Source organism: Symphodus melops (genome assembly GCF_947650265.1).
Source record: "Symphodus melops genome assembly, chromosome: 19".
Classification (NCBI taxonomy): domain Eukaryota; kingdom Metazoa; phylum Chordata; class Actinopteri; order Labriformes; family Labridae; genus Symphodus; species Symphodus melops.
Window position 1 is genome coordinate 8187700 of NC_136709.1, and position 26606 is coordinate 8214305.

Below are 26606 nucleotides of genomic sequence, written 5' to 3' on the forward strand. Positions count from 1 at the left end.
TACCTTAGAGATGAAGCTTTCAGTCTTCTCCTCACTGCAAATGCTGTCTCGTTGTTAGAATGGATCTGAAGCTGAAGAAATTTCAAGGAGGAAAATTAAAAGGAACACAATTTCAGCAGGGATACATGGTAATAATATCAACAACAACACAGAAACAGAAGGGAACACTTAAAACTCAGAGGAGGAACAACATGTGACTGTTGGACTCTCACAGAACAGAAAACAAGCAGAGAGAGTTATACTCTGTTTTTAACCATATTCTTTTTTGGATTTCTTTGTGCCTTCATATTTTTACATCTTATATTTGTTTCAGATTTTTTGTAAAGACAAAGTTCCATAACATGGCTCAAATTTGCCTGCATGTCTGCATATGGATAGGTTTTTGTTTCTCTTTTCCCATCCGTTCAACCCCCCAGCACCGTGGGTGGCTGCGACTATGGGAGGAGGGAGATGGCTGCTCGGAGTGCAACCAGCACCTCTGTCCTCTGGTTCCTGATGACTGCCCTGCAGGTCGGGTTCAGGATGTCTGTGGGTGCTGTGAGCAGTGTGCTAACGTGGAAGGGCAAAAGTGTGATCCAGATGGGGCTCAGAAGTTCTATGGAAGCTGTGGAGAGGGCCTGACATGCCAGCGGAAAATACCAAAGAGAGACCACAAGGATGAGCCAGAGCCTGCATGTGTATGTCAGGATAAGGGTCCTGTTTGTGGCTCAGATGGAAGGATTTATCCAAATGTTTGTCAAATGAAAGAGGCAGCCAGCCGCCTTAACACAACCCTCAAGCTTGCAGGAAGAGGACCCTGCCTTTCTGGTGACTGCAATCTTTGTCAGTTAATTGAAGATTTTAATGCATGTTTGGAGTTGTTTAGGTGGAAATGTATTTGGGATCTAAGAATTGAACCTTGGGGTATCTTCTTTCATCTGCCACAGTTCCCCTCATCCTGAAAGGCCCCAAAAACCTCTCAAACTACACTGGAAATTATGTCTTGTTTGGCTGTGAGGTCTCAGCTTACCCGCTTCCAAACTTGAGCTGGAGGAAGAAAGGTCTTGAATACATTCTGCCAGGAGATGATCCTCACATGTCTGTCCAGGTTTGATAATAGTTTCATTTGGATGCCTTCATAAAAATCTATCTATCTATCTATCTATCTATCTATCTATCTATCTATCTATCTATCTATCTATCTATCTATCTATCTATCTATCTATCTATCTATCTATCTATCTATCTATCTATCTATCTATCTATCTATCTATCTACACACATAAACACACACACACACACACACACACACACACACACACACACACACACACATGACGACAAGAAGGACTTGATTTATGAACAATAATAATAGCAATATTTGCAGATCATGTTATTGGAAATTATAATCATTAATTTGATCAACATCTTTTCTGATATGGAAATAGCTAGCTAGCTAGCTAACTAACTAACTAACTAACTAACTAACTTCTTAGGTAATCATTCACATTGAACAGTTTCTTATCTTGAACATATTTGTATATACTGAGATTAAATTACACCTTTTTTTTTTGTCAGACTCGAGGGGGTCCCCAGCGCTATACTGTCTCCACCTGGCTTCAGATACAGGGTCTCCACACCTCTGATGCAGGGGTCTACTCTTGCATCTTCCAGAATTCCTTGGGAGAAACATCAGCATCAGCAAAGCTTGAAGTGATGAAGCAAGGTGAGTATCTTTGAGCGTCATATACTGCAAACTGTACACTGTCCAAAGATGCATTTCTTTTTGTGCTGAAGCAGCTCAGTGGAACAGGAAACAGTTTTCTTATTTATTGAACGATGATGCTTTATAATGATTATTTCTTAAATTGTCCTTTGTGCATTTTCCAGAGTTGGAGATAATAGAAGACAAAGTTGAGGAGGAACCTGAGCACATTGATTTTGGTGAAGAAAGCAGTGGTGATGACAACAACTGGCATCAGAAACCTGTTTTTGATTAATTTACGTCAGTTCTTATAACAAGATACTAAAGACAAACGACCAATGTCTTCAAACTAACGTGAAGAATCATTTAACATATTTTGAATACAGGGCACAATGTTCTTTCCACTTACAGGAATATTTATCACATCTGCTTTGATCATATTCTTACAGTACTCTAGCATACAAATAAAACACTATTGTTAATTGCCAAAAAGAATTTTTCAATATTTTGTATGATGATTAACTTAATAATAAAACCTTTTATCATCAACATTCTTTTTGAAATGAAAGGAGAGAAAAACATGGAGTTCATTTCACTTAGGAAATAAAGAGAGTAATGGAGGGAGTGAGAAAGGGTGTGACTATCCACAGGGTCTCCGTCTGATTCTCTTCATCTCTCTCCACCTGAGTGCCAGTTAATCCTCCCCTCATCCCCTGACTCCCAGCTGGATACACTGGCTCCTTCTGAATGGCAAGCTGCATTAACGCTGAGGAACTTTCGCCTGCTGTCTGTTAGTCAAAGCTGATTGGAGATTACAGGCCTGCAGTGAAAACACAGCCCTCCATCTCATCTCAAATCACTTTTCAACCCCTTCTTTCCTTTATCTCTCCTTCTTCCCTTCATTTCTTTATCTCCATAAGCCCAACCCCCTCTTTTTCAATGTCATCAACTTTTGATTGCCACTATGTTTTTGCCCCTGTTCAGTGCTCTTTTTTGACAGCTCAATGACAAGAAAGATGAAGTGGAGGAACAGAGGGAGGGAAAAAAGGCTGCCCCTCCTGAGTGGATCCAGAATGATGTCATGGGGGCATTTGTCCTCCTGGTGTGGAGGCTTCCCTTCCCCTGCTAATTACCTTGTACAAACTCGAATCTGATATGGCGGATATGAGGCCCAAATACAATTATTGTGGGCTAACAAAGAGATATTGAGATTCAGGGAATGAGGGAGAGACAGCAAGTGAGATAGGAGGAAAAGCACACACTCTGACATGCATGCACATATACAAACAGCGACAACATGCACACACACACGCTTGCATACCCACCCACGCACACACAAACACAACCACTTGTCCTTCCCCTCCATTCCCTCAGATAGGCTAATGTTATTACTCGGGTAATTATGCTCATTAGTGCCAGCAGCTGTAGAAAGCTCATTGCTTGCTGTTCCAACTCCATCCCAAACCTTTCTGTCTTCCCTTCCTTCTTTGTATCAAGATCTCATTTAGAGACTTTTGTCTCCATCCTTATGGGCTAGGTGGAGGCAGTTATAAAAATAGAGCAACATCCAATATCTACTCAGCCCTGTTTTCTAAGCTGTTTGCAAGCTTCCTCCACAGGAAACCACTTTAGGTCATAAAATGGGAAAAATGAGATTTTAAAAAAATGGCTCAAGTGATCAATATTCACAAAGTAGATCATAGCTTTCTGTTATCAGACAAATGTGTTTTCATAGAAAATACATTTTTATAGACTTTACAACTACTAGTTTGTTTTTGTGTTATTTAAAATTGAAGCCTTTCAAGTTTTTTTATTTGAACAACATACCACAAGGTGGCACTGTTTGGTCATATAACTATTTTCTTCAATGACTTTACTTTTATGGCAAGATCCTTTTACACTGCACTTTTCTCTTCACTATATGGGTTTCTTTTTTTATTATTATTTTGAACAGTCAAAAATAAATTGTTTACAAAAAATACAAGTAATAGGTTTTGTGTTGTTGTTTTAGTGTTTAATTAAACTGCTGCCTGTATATTTATTTTAAAATGTTTATATGAAAAAACCCTGAAAATGAATCCCTCCATGCTTTTTAACATTATGCTCTACCTGCATCTTCACACTCAAATTATGAGATCAAGAGCTGAAACAGGCAGCTTTAAACACATCGACCCCCTCGCTCTGTGAGATTGCCTTTTGTTTTATTGCCAGGGGCTGTTGCGGACAGTAGGTAACCTGTATACTGCTAAGCCCCGCACCAGGCGCTAAATGTCATGCATAGCCTGTTTTTATTGGCAGATATGGCCTGTTGTGCCCTTCTCCTTTTCCTGGAAGCTATTGTTAAAGAGCTGGTTGTTAATGCTGCTGACCAGATGGGCTCCTTCTCCCTGCAGCTCTGACTGAGGGTGTTTACTATGCACTGGGCTGTGGATAACAGGTGAGACTGCTGCTGGCTTGTCATCCAATCAGAGAGCAGCAGATGTCTGGCCTCTGCCCGTAAACCTTCATTTGGCATTTGAGGCCTGATGGGAGTGGGTTTGATAAAAGTATTGAATCAAAGAGAATTCTGGTTTATTTATATCCTTACAAAAGACTATTATATGAGATGTTCATAAAAGCTATGACACATAAAACCTCCCCTGTCCCCTCTCCTGTAGCAAGAAACTTTAATCTAAATTAAGCCAAATCAGTTTTCTGCGTATCTAAAACTTCTGATGACAAACTGCCCAGCTATTTAATTTTCTCCTCATAGAATTCTGACCTCATTTCCAGAGCTGTCCTCTGGTCCCTTGTGTGACAAAATGTTTCCAGCATTAACTGAGCAAACAGGAACATTCCTTTCTCTTTCCAGAGCAAACCATCTCACATTTCTGCGTTTATCAGAGAAACCACACAGGTAAGGCCGTGGTCTGGTATTGTTGAGGAGAGTCTTTTTAAAGCTTTGAATCAATCTGCCTTAATGGATGACCTGTGTCTGGTATACATGTATGGATTAGTTTGGCAGCAGCACCTGTTCCTGCTCTGTCAACAGGAGATCAGGTTACTGGCTATGTGTTCACCTGGCTGACAGAACTTCCTGTGATTGACAGTACACCTATCTTTGTTCACTGCTGCTCTAACAACACTGATGATGCATTAGGAAAGCTCTGTTACAAGAAACGTTTTAAAGCTTTTGAGTAAACATTCAAAATATGTTTAGAACAATATTAATAGATACAATTTCTTATAACTCTTCATATTTCTACAAAATTCATCTGTCCTTTAATTTCCCAATCCGGCAAGAAGAGGCCTCTCAGGTTGATGATGGAGTTAAGCTGCCTGGGCGGCCCATTAGAGCAAGGCTGAGGCTGATCTTAACATCCTTCCAAGGACAGTTTGTATGTTACTTGGCACCTAACTGGGAGATAAACCGCAATGAAAAATGAGAGGAATACTCTCTTTAAACTATGGTCCTTGGTATAAAGATTTTAAGATTATGATATATTAGCATCAGCCCTTTTTTATTCCAGCTAAATACTTCAAGGTTATGCAAATCTAGGGTACTGTGATATTTAAGAGAACTCAGGGAAACAAGAGCAGCCGACAGCACATCAAGCATATCTTCTTCACATTAGACATGTTTTGTTCTTCTTATCAGGATGGATATTGCCTTTGAAATTCTTGGAGTACAATGTGGGGTAAATCTCCTCCAAAAATAAGTCATTAGTTTCCTTTAGAATTTAAAACCAGCTGACTGTTTTAAAGCATCCAGCCAGCTTTAGCATTCATAGCATTCATATTTCTGAAGTTGGCTTTCTCTGCAATCATACTCACTGTCATTCCACTATCTCTTATGATGAAATGGTTAGCTTGCAACTGGTATGCTAACCACAAAGCGTATGGGTGATGGATGGGCTCGGTGATAGACCAAGGCAGTTGGTTGGGTGGCTTTGTCCTGGATCTCTGACACCTTCTATATTGTGATCCATGCAATCTTCCTATTGCCTCCATCCAACCCCCAGAGCCACCCCAGTTACCCCCACCAGCTGCCTCTGACCCCTCATCATAGCATCGTCTCTGCTTGCCATGTGCTCAGAGTCAAAGGGTTCCCACCTATCGCTCATCAGAATTGAAGCCCACCATCTCCTGCCCCACGCACTAAATCACAATCAATCGCTGTGCAGACAGAGATGGATTGGGACATCCACGACCCTGTTACTTTCAGTGAGGCCCCCATCCTCCAAAGAGCTGCTGTCACTGACTAATAATAGAGGTGATTCTCAGAGGAGTGAGCAGGTCAAGTCTGCCACCCCTGGAAGGAAGTTTACACAAAGAAATGGAGGGAGATTCTTTTCTCCTTAGGAACAACAGTCACAAAGTTTAACAGCATGTCTGACAGAAGGCTGTGTGTCAGAGGTAGGTTTACTTTGATGAAAAAAAATGGCTTTATTATACGTTTTAATTCTATTTCAATGTAATTATAAATAGATAGAGCACATCAATATGTTGCATGCTACTCTTGAAAAATGAAAGAAGTCTTAAGACATAACATATAAGGTATTTGGCTGGGAAGCAGCTGTGGTTTGGAAGTTGCTCAACCGAAAGGTTGGGGGTTAAATCCCCACCTTCTGCAGCCACTTTATCCAATGTGTCCTTTGGAAAGACACTTAACTCCAAGTTGCTCCCACTGCTTCTTCAGCACCATGCATGAGTGGATTAGTTAATACTGATGGGCTCCATTCAATCCCTGCCAGTGTGTGAATGGATGTAAATGTGTAGGTGGGATTTGCAGTGTAAAAGCACTTTGAAAAGTCAGAAGACTAGAGATGTGCCATACAAGCTCAGAACCAATTACCATTTAAGTAGAGTCACTAAGACATATACACCCAGGCGCATATGTGCCACATTCACATTCATACTCATGAAATGCATACACAAACACACAGATGCATGTTATTCCGATTTCACTATATGTTTGTATGTTATCCATAAGGTAAGATACTTTTCTTTTCTTGCTCGTCTGCTTTTTCTTTTTCATCACTCTCAAAATTATACGTTTGGCCTCACGTCATCATGTGTATCTGACGAGACGTTGTCTAGTGCTTCCTGATTTACTTCACAACAGACAGAGTGATTGCATCATTCACATGAACATTGACAACAAATATCACTCAGACATGTAAAAGTCTCTATGATGCCATAACATGATGATTGGGTTTGAAAGATCTTATTCTTTATTCACTGCTACAGGCTTAAGTAGGATCATTCACATGTAGATGTGTCCTTGTGGAAGTGCCTTAGCTATACAATTTCCATTTAGATAAGGTTTATACACAAATAAAGAAAGGACATTGGGTTCTTCATTTGATTAACTAATCATAGTCTTTGTAATTCCACTCGGAGACCTTGAAGGGCATTGCCTGGCTCTGCACCCTGATTAGCCTATGCATGATTGCTGCTGTGGCACAAATCAGTTCAAGTAACTCAACTCCATACACTACACAGTAGCTATGATTAAACAGCCGATTAAGACATACGGTTCTGTCCATTTAATTCTTTTGGCCATTGTCTAAAAGGGAGCTAGTCCAGTTTATTCCCTGATCAACAATAACTGAGCACCACAAGAATTGCAGTGAGAGGTGATTAAGGTCTTTAAAGCTCCATGGACTGTGGATGCACAATGTTTTTGATTGGCACACATTTAAAGGGGACATTTTGTCCTTGCTGTCTCTCACTGGAGATGAGAATTCATTATCTGATGCTTAAGCTGAGAGAGAAAAAAGACACGGATAGCCCCAGGATAGATGTAATATATTTAACCTACAATGGCACAAACATACCAAGCAAGGAAGATTCTGGTTCACAGTGTGTTGACAAACCAAACAAAACACTCCTCAGCCTCACGACTCAATCCTCCAAGTACTTTAACCCTCTTCGCACTTCTCTGGTAGCCCCCTTCATGCCATGCAGTGGTGTCTGTGTATCATCTGAAGGCTGTATAGAAACTCTACAGACCCTCTTCATGACTGATCTCTTTTGATAGAGCTCATTATGCAAACTGCTCCCAACTCCCACCGCATAATTAGTGCTTAATTAATTTGAGTGAAATCTTTCATCTGTCTGTGTCCGGCCAGCTCCTTCCTTCCATTTACAACATGATATTAATTTCAGAGGGGGGAATGGTAGCACAGCTGATGAAAAGGCTGATATAATTAATCAAGTACTGTATCTTTTTCCTTCATTTTTTGCAGGAATAATAATAAGTGTGATGAGCAGAGTCTGATTAACCCTATTATTCACCCTAATTAGGGTGATCATTTAATAATCAAGGAAGCAGCACAATTATAAGAGAATGCAAACCATGCCATCTAATGAAGAGATTCCCAGTTGAAAGAATTCTTGGTTGGGAAAATGTGAGATTTCAAAGTCAAAGATGATCAAAAGGGTTCTTCTCTTTATGTACATATGTCAATGATGCACTTAAATACTTGGGCCCCGGATTTTTCGGTTATTTCCAAGATGCTTTCATGGCTCCATGTACTTTGGGTACATCTTATTAAAAAAGAAGTGTATAAAACATTTCATTGACTAGGCTTAGAGTAGGATTAGTCTCTTAGTCTCTTTACCCTAAGAAAATTATTTGCATTAGCATAAATAGGGCAACATTTTTGGGGAAAAAAACTCATATCCACTCTTTGCCAAGTTTAAAATGAAAAACATGATACAATTGTTGAGTCTGTAAAATAAATACTTAAAATGGTTTAAGCAGCTGTTAGACTAGAAAGAGAGTGTCCAGCCTTGTTCTTCTCAAGAGTAACAAAATCTACAAATAATCAGTTTTACAACTTATAAAATATACAATTTAATGTTGATCTTGCAACAAAAAAAAACAAAACCCAAAGAAGGCTAACTATTTATTGAACAGGTGATGTCAATGTGTTTCTTCCTGCATGAACCATGTTGTGATGTTTTCTAAACCTTTTTTTCTTTTTTTGCCCTAACTGCTAAAGACAGCTTTTACTTAGAAGTAAAGGGCTACTTTTCAGTACCATGGAGAGCAACTAGTCCAACTATACTCCAAGAGGGCAACAACCATTGGACAAACCTGTGCAGGGCTATCACTTATATTATAACAGTGTGGAAAGAAATTCTGAAAAAAAGGGACAATCATGTGTACTGTAAATAAGATTTAAGCTTACTTATATTTAAAGCCTATGAGGAAAATGAGAGCTATGTAGCTCCTTATGTTAATAGATTGAGGATATGGCCCATTAGGCCTGTAAGAGTCCATCCTTCATGATCCTCAGTGATACAGCTGCTGTCTACACGTTCATCAAGATAATGGTGACCTTGTATATGGAGTCCATGAGCAATGGCCCTGATTTCATTTGTTCTTACATGGCGTCATTATCAGTATCATTACAATCTTCAGGGAGCCAGTGAGCAACAGAGGATGGATCCTTTTTTGTTGTCTTCTTGTGTAAGAAATGTATTGCCTACCAACCCAAATACCCTTTTATGCTGGCTTCTCTTGCTGCAGTGTGTGTATCCTCTTTACTTCTTTGTGTCTGTGAGGTGTGTGCGTGTGTGTATGTGTGTCTACATGAATGTACCTCAATTTACTCCTCTTCACCCCCATAGTGCAGCTGTGCCTCAGAGGACTCTTGTGAAGTAATTGAATGAGCCGGGGCAGGGGAAACCTGTGGAAGCGAATGTTGTGCCCGCTGGCCTTATTATCTGTAATACGGCAGTCGCTTTGCCTGCGATTTCTCCTCCGCTCATGAATACAGAAATGAATGTGGTGGACGTCAGAGGTGAAAGCAGAGGGGAGAAACAGGCCAGAGCCGTTTTAATCAGCTCCCAGATAGAACAATCACTTTATCCACCTCCAGAGCTCAGAGGTGAATTAGTGTTTAACATTCCAGGGCATGCTTTCTGACAGGGGACTCTACCCCAAAGAACCAATGGACTGTGGAGATTATCAAGAGACACTCTGATACTTTTGATGAGTAAATTAGAGCTAAACATGCCCCTGGGACTCCAGCAAGTGATATGCCTGATATGCAAGAAGGCCTCTTTTTTAATAAGAAGCTCTTTACAAAGAGAAAAAAAACCTGCATGGTGTTGTTTTGAATTATTTATTCATCTCTGTGCACAACATTAAAAATAACTAATCAAAGCACAGATGGTTTTCTCTGAAATGATTAGCAACCTCTTGCAATTCTTGATATTGCATTTCATACCAATTTTCTTGTAGATTAATCATAATCACTTTAAAATATGCATTACAGAAGTTAACATGTAGCGCTCATGTATTTACATTCTTTGCAAATTTGTACTTCCACAAAACCTTTTCAGGAGCACTATTTTGAAAAGTACAAAACATCTGTCCTTGTCTGCACAGGGTCATCAGCATCATTACCAAAGGTACAGATGTCATCAGGGACATTCCCAGTCAACACCGATGTCCATTAGGCTTAAGTTGAGAGCCATACCACTTTACTGGGCTTTTCTGAATAACCTGCTCTTGTGGGCATCCTTCTAAAGTACACTTAAAGTCTAGACAGTGACTGCAATGTTACTCTCATGGCCAAACAAGCAATTTCCCCAGTGATCTGCTTGAAGCTACAGCCTGACTTCTCTTCTGGAGGCTCAAACAAACCTTTATTTGCTCCTCACAAATGCAGCCAGACAACAGTTTTATTGTCATCTGCTGACATGACTGAGATTGCCAACTGATGGACTTCCAGGTCCTCCATGAGAAACTGTCATTGGGAAAGTCTCAGACAATACAAAACGAAAATAACACATTTTAAAAAATGTCACCACTTTCGTATGTCAATCAATCAATTAATCGTGTATTATTTATATAGTCCAAATCCAAAGCTTTTTCAGGCCACTTAAAAAAAGATAGCAGTTTGAGCCCATACTGTTTTATATAACGGTCAATGAATATGTCCATTGATGACAAGAAAGAACACAGCATTAGGATTCATAACAAAGAAAAAGATACTTGCTTTTGAACCCAGGATTAATTGTTCCATAAAAGCAGAAGAAGCAAACAATTGTTGGGATCTTTGACCATAAAGAAGTAGAAATGTTAAAATGCACAGCCTTACGGATAAAGAATAAATACTCATAGAAAGATAACAATGGAGGAAAACTGGGTTGATCTCTCTCTCTTCACAAATAGCTGAAATGTGTTTCGGACCCAACTGTATTGAACTATATTTAAAAATCAATCACTTTATTAAACTCTGGCCCTTTTGTTCTACTGTGTCATTGTTCCTTTTTTGGTGCTTGCCTGCTCTGAGTTTCAGGGACAAAGGCTAAAGCCGAGACTGTGCTGTGTCCACAGCCAGCCTGATTAAATCTGGATCCCTTGCTGGCTCTCTCCGTGGTGCTGAAAGAGCCCTCTATCAGATTACAAACAGCCAGAATGGGACCTCAGCTAATCCATTACAATAATTGATTGACAATGCATTGAAGGTGACTATGTAGTGAGCACCAATTACAGTCATGTCCTATTGCGCTTTCAAATTGTCTTGAGTTTGTGAAACACATGGAGCCAATCATTCGTCTGAGGTGTACAGGATGTTTTGTCTATAGGCAACATTTATGATGAAAATATGGATAATCTAATTTTTCTGAAATAACCAAACTAATCCACACCTCCCTGGTAACATAAGAAATGTTAGACAGAAATAACCTGGTGAAATGCATGCAATGAAATAGGGAAAAAGCTTTGTATTATGGAAGTGAAGTTCCTCTGCTTGTTTTTAGAATGAATTATTAATATGGTGCAATGAGAGCTATGAGGTCAGAAGATCAGAAAAAAAGTATTTTTCTTATGTCTGGCTATAAGGTAATACAATGAACTATCAGGAAGGGAGCAGCACAGGCTTATGTTTTTAAGGGACTGTTCAAGATCTGTCTATTTTGGCTCAACCTTATAAATCACTTGAATCGTTTAAAACAATACTTGTTCTTATTATCTTTATTTTTGACATAGTTTAATCTTACAATAAAAGTAATTAAAAGTATGGCCTGCAGTGTTTGCGAAATCAAAGAGACATTTAAAATCCCATAGAATGCGACCACATTTAAGTGGATAGCTGAGCCATGAAGCCCTAAAGCAGCCGCAGCTGTATGCTAATTAGGCGCCTATGCTTCCCGTCCGCCAGGGCAGCACGCGCCACTGATCAAACACGCGCATGCGTTCTTCCAACCAAGCCGCCACCCGGCCCACCCGCCCCAAAAAAAAATGATCACTGAGGAAAGAGGAACTCGTTAGAATGCCATCAAAGCTTGTAGTCCCAACAAACCACGACTAATATATGCAGACTGAAAAGACAACAAGCAACAGAACAGAGAGGCAAAAGCGACATATATTAACAACAAATGTTAAAAATATTTAATTTTTTAACACAAAAAAACTAGTGAGGGCAGTCTAGCGGAAAACAATTTTTATTGTATTTTTTTGTATTTATATTTTAACAAAAAAAACCCAAACAACAATTTGTTTACATAGGCTACACTTAAAACGTTTTCGAGGAGCAGGTTTACTTTCAAGATATAGTATTATTCATATATTATACACTTAGTAAACGTTGAAAAGTTTGGTTCCAGTTTTATCTTTTTTTTTAAGGAGCAATCTAAGACGATCATTTTTGTTTGAGCAAATCTGTCATTGCAGCCTGTAAGCAAAATAACGGTGTGTTTTCAGGCAGGTGAGAAGGCACGGGGACAGAGGCCTATTGAAAGGAACGCGCAGGCCTGCGGCTCAGCTCCGATTGTGTAATTATTTGACTTGGTCATACTGCAGCTTTATGCAAATGAGGGGAACAATGTACGACGATGGAGATTAATTCCTCCCTGGTCTGCCGACTGAAAGGAAAAAGAATGCGCTCTGCCAAGTGGCGCAGTGCAGCCTTCATTTAGCCATTAGAACGAAAAAAAGGGCAAATACACAATAAGTGAGGTATGCACAGAAGCCATAGGGGGGCTGGTATAGAAAATAGACCACATTTTTGTTGTAAAAATGTTGCCTTTGTAAGCAAGGAAGAAGGCTGCAGAAAGTACCCTGTTGAGTTAAGTTGGAAGAAAGAACAGACATACATGCACATGCCACGCAGAAACTTTACTTGTTTAACTTCGAAATAAAAGCAATGCAAACCTATAACTGTAAGTCTTTTTCAGCAAAGTGAAAGTAGGCTACCAAACAATTACGGTATAAACATCCTGAACCCAAATCCCATGACTGATTGCTTAATAAAACAACCCCAGACTGTATCAGGTAACAAATCTGATTTATTTTAGCTTTAGAAATACATTTACAGCACTTCACAAAACAAGACCCAAAGGCGGGCCTCTTTGTCTGCAGCACTGATTCCGCCCAGCACGCGTCTAGCTGTTGGCCAGGTTGGCCGTGAGTCCCGTTTCACAGTTAAGAGGTCAATTTGCCTTTCAAACGAAAAAGACAGGGGTATCCACGCAGACGTGGCTATTGTGCTCCAAGACCAGAGGGCCTTCTTATTACTTATGTATGCAGCGAAATGTCTGATTTATATGTCGAGTTAAACTACCGAGACAGACACGTGCCCGAAAATAAAGAAACACTCCCTCATATAGTGTTTATTTAAGACATCATAAAAAAGGGTCTATAAAAACGGACTTATTTGGTCAGAGTGCCCGCTTCATGCGAGTATATGTCGTATCCCTGGAATAAGATAACTTGGTCTTACATTTGTATTTAGGTGAATTACTTTAATCAGCATTACAGCTGAACTTAATGGTAACTGATATTTTCGTTTATATTAACAACGCTAGTCTCATCCCTGTCTTAATTCTAAATTGTGATGATTGCAGTACTGACGGACATTTCCTTTGGCAGAGTCGGGGCCCCCCAGAGGAGAGCCACAAAGCCGTGGCACGTGTGCAGTTGTATAGGGGCCCATCAGACCGTAAAAGAAGGAGGGTCCTGGCGTGTGCCTCTGTCGGGGAGGGGCTGGCCGCTCACATTAATGTAATAAACCGCCAGTACATCTGCTAAGCTATCTTCACATCCTCCAACGAAATCCACCAAACCCAGACTCTAAGCCCTCCCACTATCAAATCCTCTGGGACTTTGGTTTCATCTGATTGGTCAGGGATGCTGCAACAGGGGGGGCGAGAACAATAGCATCATTCCGGCATAAAAAGAGTGGAGCTATGCCTTGGAGACGAAAACATTTCAGCAACAGAAGGATCGATACTGGGGAGATAAAGTCCCACAAGCTTCTAGTGTTGCCATATTTTTTAACAAACCTGGATACTTGAGACTTTACCCACATCCCCGAAGTGCCTTTCCACTGTAACTCGCCAAGATGCCCAAAGGATTCCTGGTAAAAAGAAACAAGAAATCGGCACATGTTTCCTACAGGACTCGGACAGACGAAGATGACTACCAGGAGCATCCCATCCCAGCTGCTTTGCCGAGTCACACGAACCCTTCCCAGCCAATATCCGTGGTGTCCAGTCTGAACCGCGCTGCAACATCACCGGATTTCACAGCAGCCGAGGCGCCGGTGCCAAGAACAGAGAAGCCGGCACAATTCGGCAACCCAGAGGCGGTGTGCCATGCCATCTACAGCCCCACCCGGCCCATCAGCAAGGAACATGACAGGGGATATTTTGAGCGAAGTTTCAATCTGGGCTCGCCCATTTCTGCCGAGTCATTCCCCACACCTGCCTCCCTATCTGGCCTGGACCACCTCCTGTACGCACCGGTCGACCTGAAAATCGGCACCAGCAACAGCAACCGCAGCGGGACCACCAGCAGCCTCCCGCCTCCGAGCAACAGGGTCGGTACCAAAAGACCCGCAGCAGACGGCTCAGAGCGCAAATCTAAACCCGCACCCAAGAAACCCAAAGCCATCAGAAAACTCAACTTCGAAGACGAGATGACTACTTCTCCAGTGCTTGGTCTCAAAATCAAAGAGGGGCCGGTAGAGATGAAGCCAAGGGCTCACTCCTCCGGAGGGGAAAAGCCTTTAGGGGAGTTTGTATGTCAGCTGTGCAAAGAGGCGTATGCGGATCCTTTCTCCCTGGCTCAGCACAAGTGCTCCCGCATTGTCAGGGTCGAGTACCGGTGTCCCGAGTGTGACAAGATGTTCAGTTGCCCGGCGAACCTCGCCTCTCACCGCCGCTGGCACAAACCCCGGACCACCGGCGCACCGGCGATGTCCCCCGCACAGGGCATCAAACCTGAAATGCCCAAAATGCCTCCGCTCGGCGTCAAGTCAGTCGCTGACGAAGCCAAAGACATGAGTGACAGAGACACCCCGAGTCCAGGTCTGTCTGAGTCGGGCTCTGAAGATGGTTCCTATGACTGCCAGCTTTGCGGGAAGAGGTTTAAACGACAGGCATACCTAAGAAAACACATCATGGGACATCAGGCCCTTCAAAAGAAAGTGCTGGAGGAGCACGGGTTTCAAACCAGCGACCGCGCGGCAGAGCAACCTCCGGTCTCCTCCTCCTTCTCCTCCTCAGCATCCTCAGAGGAAGCCTCGAACCAAAGCCCTCTCAATCTGAGTCCGGTAGACTGCCTGTTGTGCCCGGTGTGCGGAGAGAGTTTCAACAGCAGGGCCGGCCAGGAGAGACACCTGCGCCTCATGCACTCCTCCCAGATCTACCCGTGCAAATACTGCCCCGCCACTCTCTACAGCTCGCCAGGGCTCACCAGGCACATAAACAAGTGCCACCCCTCGGAGAACCGGCAGGTGATCCTGCTTCAAATGCCGGTGCGCCCCGCCTGCTGAAAACACCAATTAACTTGTGCCTTTAATGGGGAAAAGTACAGAAAAGAAGAAGAAGAAGAAGAAAAAAAAGTGGCTTTCGGGATGGAAAAAAAAATCAGTTTGTGATGCTCACTGCCATAACTTTAGGCCAATGAAAGGCAGGGCGGTTTGATGTTTAAGTGGTGTTTAATGAGGTGTCTTTTCCATGCCAATCAGTGATTGTTGAATGCTTCTCTCTATATTTGACTTACATATAGGCCTATATTGAGATTTTTTTTTCTCAAATTAGTTTATCATGAAAAAAAAAAGAGTACAAAGCGTTAGTTTGACTGTTAAAGGGTATTTTTCTAGCACAGCACGTGTTCAATGATAGCTTCTAGACCTAAGAAATGTCTTTACAATCTCAGAACTCCTTTCCCCCCATCAAAGCCTTTTCAATTCACCGACCGTGATTGCTCTATCATTGTAGCTTTACGCTAGTTTGTGAATGACAAAACAACTTTGTAGCCTACTGGAGGAAAAAAAAAAAAGAGTGAGTGAAACGTTCCCTGTTTAGTAGAACCACAAATGCCTTTAGTATACAGTAAGCCTAGTCCGAGATAGCCTACACATCCAAATCCTGCTGTATAACTGCCTTATAAAAAGTCAACAGACTGTTTTAATTTTGAAAGCTGGCACATATTTTTTATTATTATTGAAGATTGTTGCAATATTTTTCATCATATGTTTATTTATTTATTTATTCTAATTATTTTATGTAACTTATTGTTGTGTTTGTTGTGATCTTTTTTCCCCCCTGTGAATCGTTCTGGCAGTTTACATGTCGTACAGCCAAAATGTTTTTTCTGTTTTTGATTTCGGGTCAAATTTACAGTATGAGTTGTGATAAATGTCGTGGGTCGGGTTTTAATCTTTAATCTCCACAGCTCTTGTAAAAGAAAAAAACGTAAAGCTCTTACCTTAGATGCAATCTTTTTTAAGGACAAGTTATTTTTCTTAAATGTTGGCTTTTATAGCGCTTTGATTGTATGTGTATATCGTTGTTGTCTATCGAAATAAAATATTTTCAAAAGGACATTTGTCTCAAGTTTTATTCCCCCCTGAGCTGAGTGTTAAAAAGTATCAGGGTCCTAACAGACTTTATTCCAACAGAAGTTGACATTGACTACACAGGAAGAAAGTTTGATTAGATTAGTTTTTCTAGCTTGTTGATTCAAGTTTTGATCGCCCATTCCGTTTTCTATTAAATGGTAAATCATTATTACATGGGACTCAAGAAATACAGAATAGATTTTCTTAGCCTATAAATAAGATCTAGACTTTGAGAAGTTTGAAAAAGACCTCTAGTCTTAGTTTCAGGACTGACAATCATTACTAGTGGGCTGATTTAAATACGCATAGAAAATAAAACTATAGTAAATCAAAGTAGTTTCTATCCCTCAATAACCTTTCACATGTCAAATAAACAGTTTCCATTTACTTCATTTATTAGGGGTTATCTATTTTATTGAATGTTTTATGAAATACAGAATGTAGCTATCATTTCATAAAAAATGATAGCAGGGTTCTTTGTGCGGTTTACACCTGAGGTTTTTAGAATGATTTTAGATGTATAGCCGACCAGGATACAATAAATCCTATTAACATGTCACACATAAAAAGTTTGATCAAAGTCGGAATATAACGAGAGTTTCTCCTTTGCACTGACCCCTCAGACTGAGTCAGAGTGCAAAGAGGTGCGATTCTTTTAGCGACCAAAACAGGGGGGGAAAAAAACTCGAGAAGCCCCCTTGGCCTTCGATTCCTCGTTTATCAGAGTGATTAGTAATAAATCATTGCTGCAGTAGCTCAATAGACGCCGTTTGGCTGCCACAGACAGGCACTTAGGGCCTAATCATAAATTCCCTACTTAATACCGTGTCAGGAGCCGACAGGAGGACAAAAAGGTGCTGGATCAGAGCTCACCTCTGAAGCAGTAAAACATCTGTCTGCTTTACAAGACTCATACAGTTCGATTTGTGTTGGTTTTCTACTGATTTAGGACACATCAGGGCTCAGTTTGCTTCACATCTGACCCCCAGAACCTATAAAGCATGAAGTCAGCTGTAATTTAGCAAGAAGCTTCAAGCTGTGCCACTTCAGAATTGCAGACACTTGCCGTCAGCTGGAGATGACCCCAGTTGATAATCAATGTGTTAGAACCACAGACTGTGAATATCAAGGTTAGAACTTACATTAACTCTCTTAACATAATTCAAACCACACATAAGTCTTTTTCTTTTGCTAGAATTGTTACAGTTTAATACTCAACACCTTTTGCCAGAAAGCACATCACCAGCTTTTTTTAAATTTATACATAAATGTCACTCCACCCTAAGACATCAGTGACTGAACATCAAATCAGAGGGGGACTATATACAGCCAGCAGTGTAACACAAATATAATCTGCTTGTCAGTCTCTAAGTACCTGGGACACGTAGCTCCTGCTTGTTTTGCTGAGCCGGTGAAAATGAGGCAACATTAGGCTCCTTTCTCACACATACAGTTTTAAGGCTCCAATTACAGTCAAGTGCTTTCTTGGGCCTTTATGTGACCCAGACTAGACGGGTCACCTGTAGGTGCTGCAACCATTGCACCTGTACCTCCTGTCAAGGATCCATTAAGCCGGCCTCCCCTAAGCGCGGCTGAACAGCAGGGGAGACAGATGGGAGGAGGGTCATGTTACCCCTGCTGCTGCTAGTGGTGCCAGGCCAGGGTCAGGAAGCCCATGGTAACAGCAGCATCATCATGTCAGCACACACACACACATACAAAACCCACAACTCTTCAAAATCTGAGGTTACACAACAACTGACATGTTGTTGAGGCAGAAAAACTACAAGGAGACGTAGAACTTCAAATTGATTTAATGAAATGTTTCAATTTTCACATTTCTAGTAAAGATAGCAGGACTTCGGTCATTAAAAACAGTTTGATATGTTGACAGGTAATGAGATCTTCAAGCTTCCCCCCCCCTCTTTCTCTTATACAAAGATTATATTACAGGCATTAATTAATATATTTCTATTCAGAGGTGGCTGAAGCCCTCAAATTTGACACAATGTACAAGGATTTCTAAAATGATGAGAAGAAAAAAAAACACTAGAACTAACACAAGCTCATTTTCTTCACGTACTGTATATAAGACACACAATCTTTATCTTGGTCCAAAACTAACATCTCCAGCAACTAAGCCACCAAAGGGGGAGCACAGACCCCTTCAACAGTCACCATCTATAACCTACAATCTTTAAATCAGCATCCTATGAGGTTCCTTCAAGTGGCTTTGGGGGCATAAAAACCATAGGTGTGATCCAGGCTTAAATATCTATACATTCTTCAAGTAAACAAAAGCACAAGGAAATTAAAGATCTGTCAAGACTCCTGCTGTTTGGATTCCCCATTTTCTGCTCGAGGAATGAACAAACAAAAGGAGGTGAGATGTGAGCTGAACTGACAGGAGAGCATGGGGAAAGTAAGGCATAGTAGTGCAACAGATGGGGATCGTGTTGCAGCTTGGGGCGAGCCCTCAGAGGGTGTGTGAGTGTGTGGGGAACACCTGGCAACCATGACAACATGAGCAGGCAGGTTGAAGAAGGGAGAGTGCCGGTCTGGTTGTTGCTAGGAAGGCTGTTCAGAGTTCAGCTCTGGCATGCTGTTTCAACCACACCCCCCCTCTCTCTCCCTACCACCCCGACTGGAGGCCTCAAAAGGCGACGCGGGAAAAGAGAGAGTCATGGGAAAGAGGGGGAGTTGGTGCCACTTGATTCCATTCACAGAAAAATACGGAGTAGCACACCACGTATAGTAAAGACTAAACAGTCATTGCCACCATTCCAAATCCATCTGTTGCTGTTTTTTTTTTTTTTATTTGGTCGTGGGAAGCATGAGACACACACCATTAGAAACGCAGGGAGGAACAGTTCGCATTAGACTGCTTATGAGGAGATGAGCTGCAGGGTGGCCATGGTTATTCTCAGACAATGAAAATGAGAAATGAAAATCAGACGTAAAGGGACTAGAGGTGGTGTGGGACAGCATCTTAGAGGACAGACATTTCACAGGCACTGTGAGAAACAAGCTCCCTCAGGAACTCACACATACATACAAACATACTCGCACAAACACCAGTGCATGGAGTTAAGATTCACCTGAGGCTCTGGCGGTATTTTTCCTCTCAACAGCACATGAACACATAAAACAACTTGACAGCAAAATAGTTCATCAAATAGTCCTTTCTATGTACATCAACAAATAAAACTTAAAGCAATTTACATCTGAGAACAAAGAGAAACATTCAATGGTAGTTAATCAATGACAGTGAGTGCAAAAACGTCGGTTGGAAACGCTGGAATGTCGATGTCTTGTATCCGAACGACAAGGAAACTGATAGCAGAGGAAAGAGACAGGAGGAACTTATTCAATTACCAGACTAGAGCCCATGTTAACGACATCAGAAAACAATTACAAACGCAGTTTTTTCTCATTCCAGCAAGGTTGCATAAATCAAGTCGTGACACAATCCATGGGAATTCATTTAAAAGAGAAATCTAGAGTTAAAAAAAGGGAAACAAGTTAGATAGACATCATTGATTGTCCATTCCGGGTTCAAAACAATTAAAAAGCCTCTGGGCACGTACTACATGGACACGCTGCACAGGAAGTCTATGTAGTAGAGCAGTGAGTAAAAATCATTGTGGAGAGGTTTCCCCATGCATTAGATTCTTCACCGAAAGGAGACGGTCCACAAACATTGTCCCAACAGTTGCTACCGAGCTGGGCATCGTTATCCTGTTACTGAGCGGTATCTTTGACACAGAAAGATTGCGACAGGTGCAGAAGGAGGTAAAAAGGCAGACTCATTAATAAATAGATACCAATCTCATGTGCAGTTTTTGCATGATGCCCTTCACAGCTGTGTCATTCAGTGCTTCCTCACATTAAGTGTTGAGATGTAGAAACAGGGTAAAGCAGTCCCTCCCTTCTCCATACTTGAGTAAGAACTTTATTCTCCAGTGCATAGACACTGCACAAGAAAATAAACAAAAAATAAAAAAAAAAGACATTTGCTTTAAGACTTCTCAGTACAGTCTTTCTACGCAGCAGATCATTAAGCTGAAACCCCTAGGATGAGCATAAATAGCTTAGTCACATGTCAATTCGGATTTAGTAGTTAAACACAATAAATGGAAATGTATCAACAATATCAATGATTGCCACTTAAATTAAAAATTGCAATATGCTCCAGTTACATGTTAACATGACACAAAATCAAACAGAGAAAAACAAGACACACCAATCAAACAATCAGACAGACATAAAAAGACAACTCTTGCAGTCACGGCCGTGTGTGTGAGGTTCTTTCGAGAAAGATTTAAAGGCTGCATTGAGGAAAAAGGGGGACGGATTTGAAGAGCTCAGTTGGAGGATTTGCTTATAGCGCTGGCTGATCGGCGCAGTTTTCCCGAAACCCGGTTCTTTGTGGCACGGGGCATCGTGGGAGACACCTGGTCGAAAGAGTCTGTTGTTCCTATGGTATTTCCAGCCTCGGTGCTCCCGCTGCCGGTGAAGGAGCCTGGGCGAGAAATGGAGGGAACATTTGTTTAAAGAAAATTACACACAAAAAAAAAACAAGCAGAGAAAGTCAGACATGATTGTGGCTTATCAAGCCTTTGTGGGATGTCTGTTTATCCCAACATGCTTTGTCATGCATATGCTTCTCCCAAAATCAAATAACCCACTTCAGAGGATTTTCACCAACATTTGAGTTTGTTTTTCTCCTTTAATGATTAGAATAAAAAGTGAGAAAGCAAACGATATGTTCAGAATGACATGCCTTATTCACATGCTGTAGAAAAGCAGAGTTTGGTCGAAGAGAAGCCACCTCTTCCCCCAACACAGTTCTTAGATGCTTATAGGACATGACAGTGAGTGAGTAACCTTGTAGCTGAGGGCATAAAAAAATAACTCATTTTGTTGTGTGTTAGCAGAATGCTTTGAATGAAAATAAAATGACACATGATTTTCTTGTTGTGACCATGTGGAGCGTTCCCATTGTCAAACATTGTGCTTTTCAAACACTTCCAATCCGTGATTAGGGGATGGCAAATAGTAATACGCTAGGATGTGGGCATCAAATGCTGGCAAGAATAATCAAGGATTGTGAATGTGGCTACCTCAGTGCGCCCTTGACCAGCCCCCTACCCCCTCACTCAATGCTTCTAGTTTAAACAACTTTTCTGCTTTGTCGAGGTGGCATCTGGTCGCCTATTTTCTTTCCTGTCCTTTTATTTCCTGCCATTTTTTTCTGAAGCATCTCAAGTTGCAGCGGCTAAAAGGAATGGCAGATGGCTGGAGTAACAGACGCAGCAGCACAGTGGACACCGGCAGCATCCTGGGCCGCGGCTCGCAGGGAGAGGAGGGCTGGGCTATAGATGACACATTGGGGTGTGTATTGTGAAGGGTTCGAGGGCATTCAAGGGGGTCCGAGCACGTTTTCTCAAATCTGCATATGAAAATAAAAAAAAGGAAGAGCTAAAACGTGGGCTGGCCTTACGGACAGAAGAAATGCCGCATTCCCGTATTCCTCTACTCATTCCTTCAGTAGAGTTGTTGTGTTATAAACATTTGGCTTTTATAGACTCAAGCTACATGTGCAGTAAAGATTGAGAATGGAAAGGAAGAAGGCAACCACATATTAGAGCTAATATACACAAACAATCATGTGGTCCTGTTCACCACCTACTCAACAGACTTCCCTTTTCGTTTTACAGCCATTAAAACATGCTGCACTAAAAAGTTGTGACTCCCGCTGTGGCACTTAATGACTGTTGTTGAATCGATTTCTAAATGATGCTCTTCACTGTGTAGGCTTTTGTGAGAACAGATTTCTTAGAAAATGACTGAATGAAAAATAATCCAGAACCTAAAGAGGCTAATGTGTCTTTATTAAGTCATTATTTCCAATCATTTCCTCATCTCACTTAGCTCAAAACACGTGGTGCTCAGGTTCATTTAAAACAAGGAAAAAGATAAAGAAGAAGAAGAAAATAAATAAATAGAAGAGTCTTTAAAATGGCCCTGCCATCCCATTGGCCCCCTCTGCAGCAGTTCAAATACGGCTTACAATGACAAAGACGTCTTCCCAGTGAGGCAGGTGTTAGTCTCAGTCTGCCCCAGGCAAACAGGCACACTCCAACAGGAGGAAATGAGAGGGGTGGAGGGATGTGGGGAGGGGGGGGGGGGGGGGAAGCAAAGAAAGAAAAGAGTAAAGTGTTTGCTGGGAGAAGAGATAAAGGCGCGCCACATGCAGAAGCGATGGCCAGAAGTGTAGCCGTATTGTTCATGCTGATACTTAGTCAGGTGCTAATTGTCCCCACCGTGCATCACTTTCAATTATTAGCAAGGCCTAAACAGTAGGACACCCCCAAATAAACAGGCTGCTTTCTCTTTCCCCTTCCCTTTGTCAGGGCACTGAGTAAATAAAGCGTGGTTAGTGCTGTATGAAAAAAGGAGAGGTGGGGGATAACAGCCAGGATGTGCGAACGAGCGAGAGGGAGGTCGTCCGCTGGAAGGAAACAAGCTTCCGGTTTGACTCGGGGCTTACCTTCGCCATTAACAGTATTTGGACCTTTAAGATATTTTTAATCTAAAAGGGAAAAACACAGTAGAGTATCGTGTGAGAGACTAGTGGACAAAGACCATACCACACTGCAGCAGAACACAACACACCGCTGCTGAACAGTCCAACATTGAAGGGCTGGAGAGGAGAGATATTCAAACAGCTTGTGTGGCGTCGATGTTAGTTGTCACTGGAAGGTTAAAAGTCAGACAAGGTTAACTGATTGTGTTGGTAGGTAAATCAACAAGTTGCTCTTTTTTTTTCTTCTAAAAATGACAATCTGTTTAATTCACCCATTTCAAAAGTAAGTCTTTTGAAATCGAAGGTAGGAATGGCGGGTAGTTCACATGGCAACAACAGGCTGAGAAACATTTATTACCAGTGTTACTGGAAGAGAGGGTTAAGGTGAGAGTAGAATCTCCTGGGGTCATCTAAGTTGTTCGACCAATGAGATGGAAGTGTCACTTTCTCGTGAACAGTAACTCGTTTTTGAAAACTGAATGTGGTTGAAACAAAATGACAAAAAAAATAAAAAAATAAATAAAGAGCAAAGCCGTGGAGGTGTAACATAAAAGGAGCAGGACACTGTGGATGGATCCTCATGACCGATGGACAAGCTCATGCAGGAGGCCATGACTGGATGTGAGTGAAGTTGCATTCAGGATCACTAATGACTAATGACTAAGGACTAATGACAAGCCAATATGGTTGAGAAGTTGAATGATCAACAGGGTAGAGCTGAGGTCAGATACCCTCTTAGAGCTCTACATTTACAAAATGACATGCAGACTGCTCCTTTACATTTGAGGCTTGCTTTGCTTTTACAAAGAGTCGAAATGAAGTCCAGCCCTGAGCTGTTTCGACTGAATAAGTAGATGATGTTGGTGGGCTGTGGCTGGGAGTCATGCCTAATGTGGAGGAAGCAGGCAGAGTCTTACAGTCCAGTTTGGCCCAGGGGTACTCCATGTCCCAAACCATCCCCGGCCAACGCCTGCACGCTGTCATGGAGTATGGATGACATGTTAGTGGGAGCAATGAGAGCCAGAGCATCATGAGAGGGACAGACACATGGATGGACAAACTCTCATTCATCCCCACGACACACACACACACACACACACACACACACACACACACACACACACACACACACACACACACACACACACACACACACACACACACACACACACACACACACACACACACACACACACACACACACACACACACACACACACACACACACACACACACCTTTGCTGAAGGGTGAGAATGAGGAGCAGTGTCAGCCAGCTGTAATTGCATTGACGTTCCTTTGTACTTACACTAGACATTGAGAATGAAGCATGACAGATATATCGCACATTGATGTATTTTATGATGACACGTTGCATATGTAGTCTTGTGCATAACACCTCGGATTTACACTTACACAATACAGATCATGAGAATAAACACAGACCTAGGAGCTCAGGCCTGTTGCCAGAGTGACTTTATCAGTCGATGATATTTAGAACAACAAACATATACACTCAATCATCCATTTATTTGATAAACTCTTCGGGGTAACTTTCTGGGGTGACACGTCACAACCTCACAGTCTTTATTTTTTCATATATCACATGAGCCACACCAAGCTATGAAACCTTGTTCTAAAGCTTTGATACTGTAACCTTTACTATCTAGTCATAAAGCATGTCATGATTGGAACAGCCAATAACGTCAGCTACATTTTCTTTCCGCGTCATTTTTTTGTGGCACTTTCCCAACCTGTCTTTCTCTCTCGGCTGGTTTGGTGCTGAGGCTGAGAGGAGCTGGAGAGAGTTACACGCACGCACGCAGGATGAAATGTTACATTCATTTAATATAAAGCAGCCTTAAACAATGTATGCACTAACAGATTTGAAAATGGCACGATGGTGTGGTTTTGAGGAGTACGTTCCATGTCAAAACAGAACGTGTGTCGGGATCCAATAGAGTGGAAAAGTGCAACCCTGTATTGATTTCAGTGCTGTTGCAGATCGATCAGAGCTGCTACAAGTAGGAAGAACAAGATAAGACACGTTTCCATTCTATTCATCATGGACTGATAAGAGTGCTGTGCTGAAATCTGTATGCTGCTGTTTGTCGGTAGGGTCTCTTAAGTGTTGTTGAATGAGCTCATGGAGACACGCACACGTGTGTACACACACACAGACACGAATGCACTCTGCAACCGTCATTTAACAGGTCTGCTTATATTCATAGAAAAGTAATTCCAAGGAAAGATGCAGTTTGAAACAAGAAGAGATGAACAAAGTAGCGTGAGTGGGGCTTGAGGAAGTGGAAGAAGCAGTGTGTTTGAAGTCAGTCAGATAGCGTTAAGAGCCGGGCCCATCGTTTGATATTCAACAGTGAGCGTAGGCGTAGAGGAAGAGTGGAGGGAATGAAGAGGAGAGGAGGCGAGGGGTACAAACGCGTGTTGTTCAGGAGGTAAGAAAAGATGACCAAGGAGGGCAAAAGAGGGCATGGGATGGAAACGCTCACGTGAGCAACAGAGAAAAAAGGGGTTAAAGTGATGGAAGAGAAACAGCATTAAGGATGATGCAGATGCAGTGTAGTTCATTCCTCACCTGTTCCACTCATTGGATAGCCAGGAGAGGGGGAGAAGACCTGGGAGGCGAAGTCTTCAAAGGTCATGACCTCTCTATGGTTCTGAACAATGGCCTCCAAATAGAGTGCTCGCTCCTCATAGCTGGAAAGCACTTGTTAAGAAATAAAACATAATGGCATGTTTGGAAAAGAACAAACAAACAAAAAACAAAAGGCTTCACAATTTGTAAGCTTTTATGTGTGCTTACACCCCATAATGGCACAATGTGTCAGAAAAGACAAATGAAAGCAACAGTTAAAAATTCATTTTTTTCCCAAAGCTGCACTACGTATACATGCATGTTGAGAGTGAGCTGAGAGCAAGAGAGCTTTGGCAGGCAGGGTAGCTCCATCATCAGCAACCCAGCCAGAAGCAGAGATGGAACAATCAGCCATGCCACACATCCCCAAATGAGAAAGCAGTCTCCAAAATAATCATAAAAAAGAGAGAAAGAATACATGACTACTGGCGTGTTGCTCCAAACCTCTCCTGTCCCCCCTCTCAGCCCTCTCTTCTCTCTAATAGAACCCCTGCTGCAGGCAGCATGTCTAGGACCACCCTCCCCGACGTGCTGCCTGCCACTTCTCCGTGCCATCAGGGGGAAAATTGGAGCCATTTGAAATTCAGAGTGACAAGCAGTGACTGGAGCCTGGGCAGCCAGCATGCAGGATGGATGTCCGGATTTGAAATGGGAAGGCTTAAATAATTAAATAAATAAACCTGCAAAATGGCTGTTGATGGCGATGGTAGAGAACATTTTGACGGCAATTATCACATCATTATCGGAGATATATGGTGCAAAGTCTGTTGTGGAATGTGCACAGGAGCTGGATGAAATATGGGGCAGGAAAACAATAGGGGGAAAGGGTT

At 41.8% G+C, this 26606-nt stretch overlaps 3 protein-coding genes across 6 annotated transcripts in view; 2 read left to right on the forward strand and 1 right to left on the reverse strand.

The window, feature by feature from the left end:
- Positions 1–59: 59 nt before the first annotated feature.
- Positions 60–2813, forward strand: LOC306840171 (kazal-type serine protease inhibitor domain-containing protein 1-like; the record flags this gene model as incomplete). Its single annotated transcript, XM_079369263.1, has 6 exons — positions 60–128; positions 417–807; positions 927–1087; positions 1558–1705; positions 1870–1967; positions 2685–2813. The coding sequence occupies 6 exons, from the start codon at positions 60–62 to the stop codon at positions 2811–2813; spliced, it is 996 nt and encodes a 331-aa protein (XP_079225389.1).
- Positions 2814–13707: 10894 nt separating this feature from the next.
- insm1b (insulinoma-associated 1b) lies at positions 13708–16507 on the forward strand. Its single transcript, XM_079370193.1, has one exon. The coding sequence runs from the start codon at positions 14029–14031 to the stop codon at positions 15460–15462; it is 1434 nt and encodes a 477-aa protein (XP_079226319.1). The 5' UTR covers positions 13708–14028; the 3' UTR covers positions 15463–16507.
- Positions 16508–18329: 1822 nt separating this feature from the next.
- The window catches only part of ralgapa2 (Ral GTPase activating protein catalytic subunit alpha 2), an 89462-nt gene continuing 81185 nt past the window's right edge, over positions 18330–26606 (reverse strand). For 3 of the 4 annotated variants that reach the window (XM_079370439.1, XM_079370436.1, XM_079370437.1), the window contains 2 exons: positions 25717–25838; positions 18330–21055 (listed from right to left, as the gene is read on the reverse strand). In XM_079370439.1, coding sequence (XP_079226565.1) covers positions 20898–21055; positions 25717–25838 — 280 coding nt within the window. In that variant the 3' untranslated portion in view covers positions 18330–20897. Of the gene's footprint in view, positions 21056–23086; positions 23129–25716; positions 25839–26606 lie in introns of all 4 variants that reach the window. The other variant, XM_079370438.1, reaches the window with a different exon arrangement.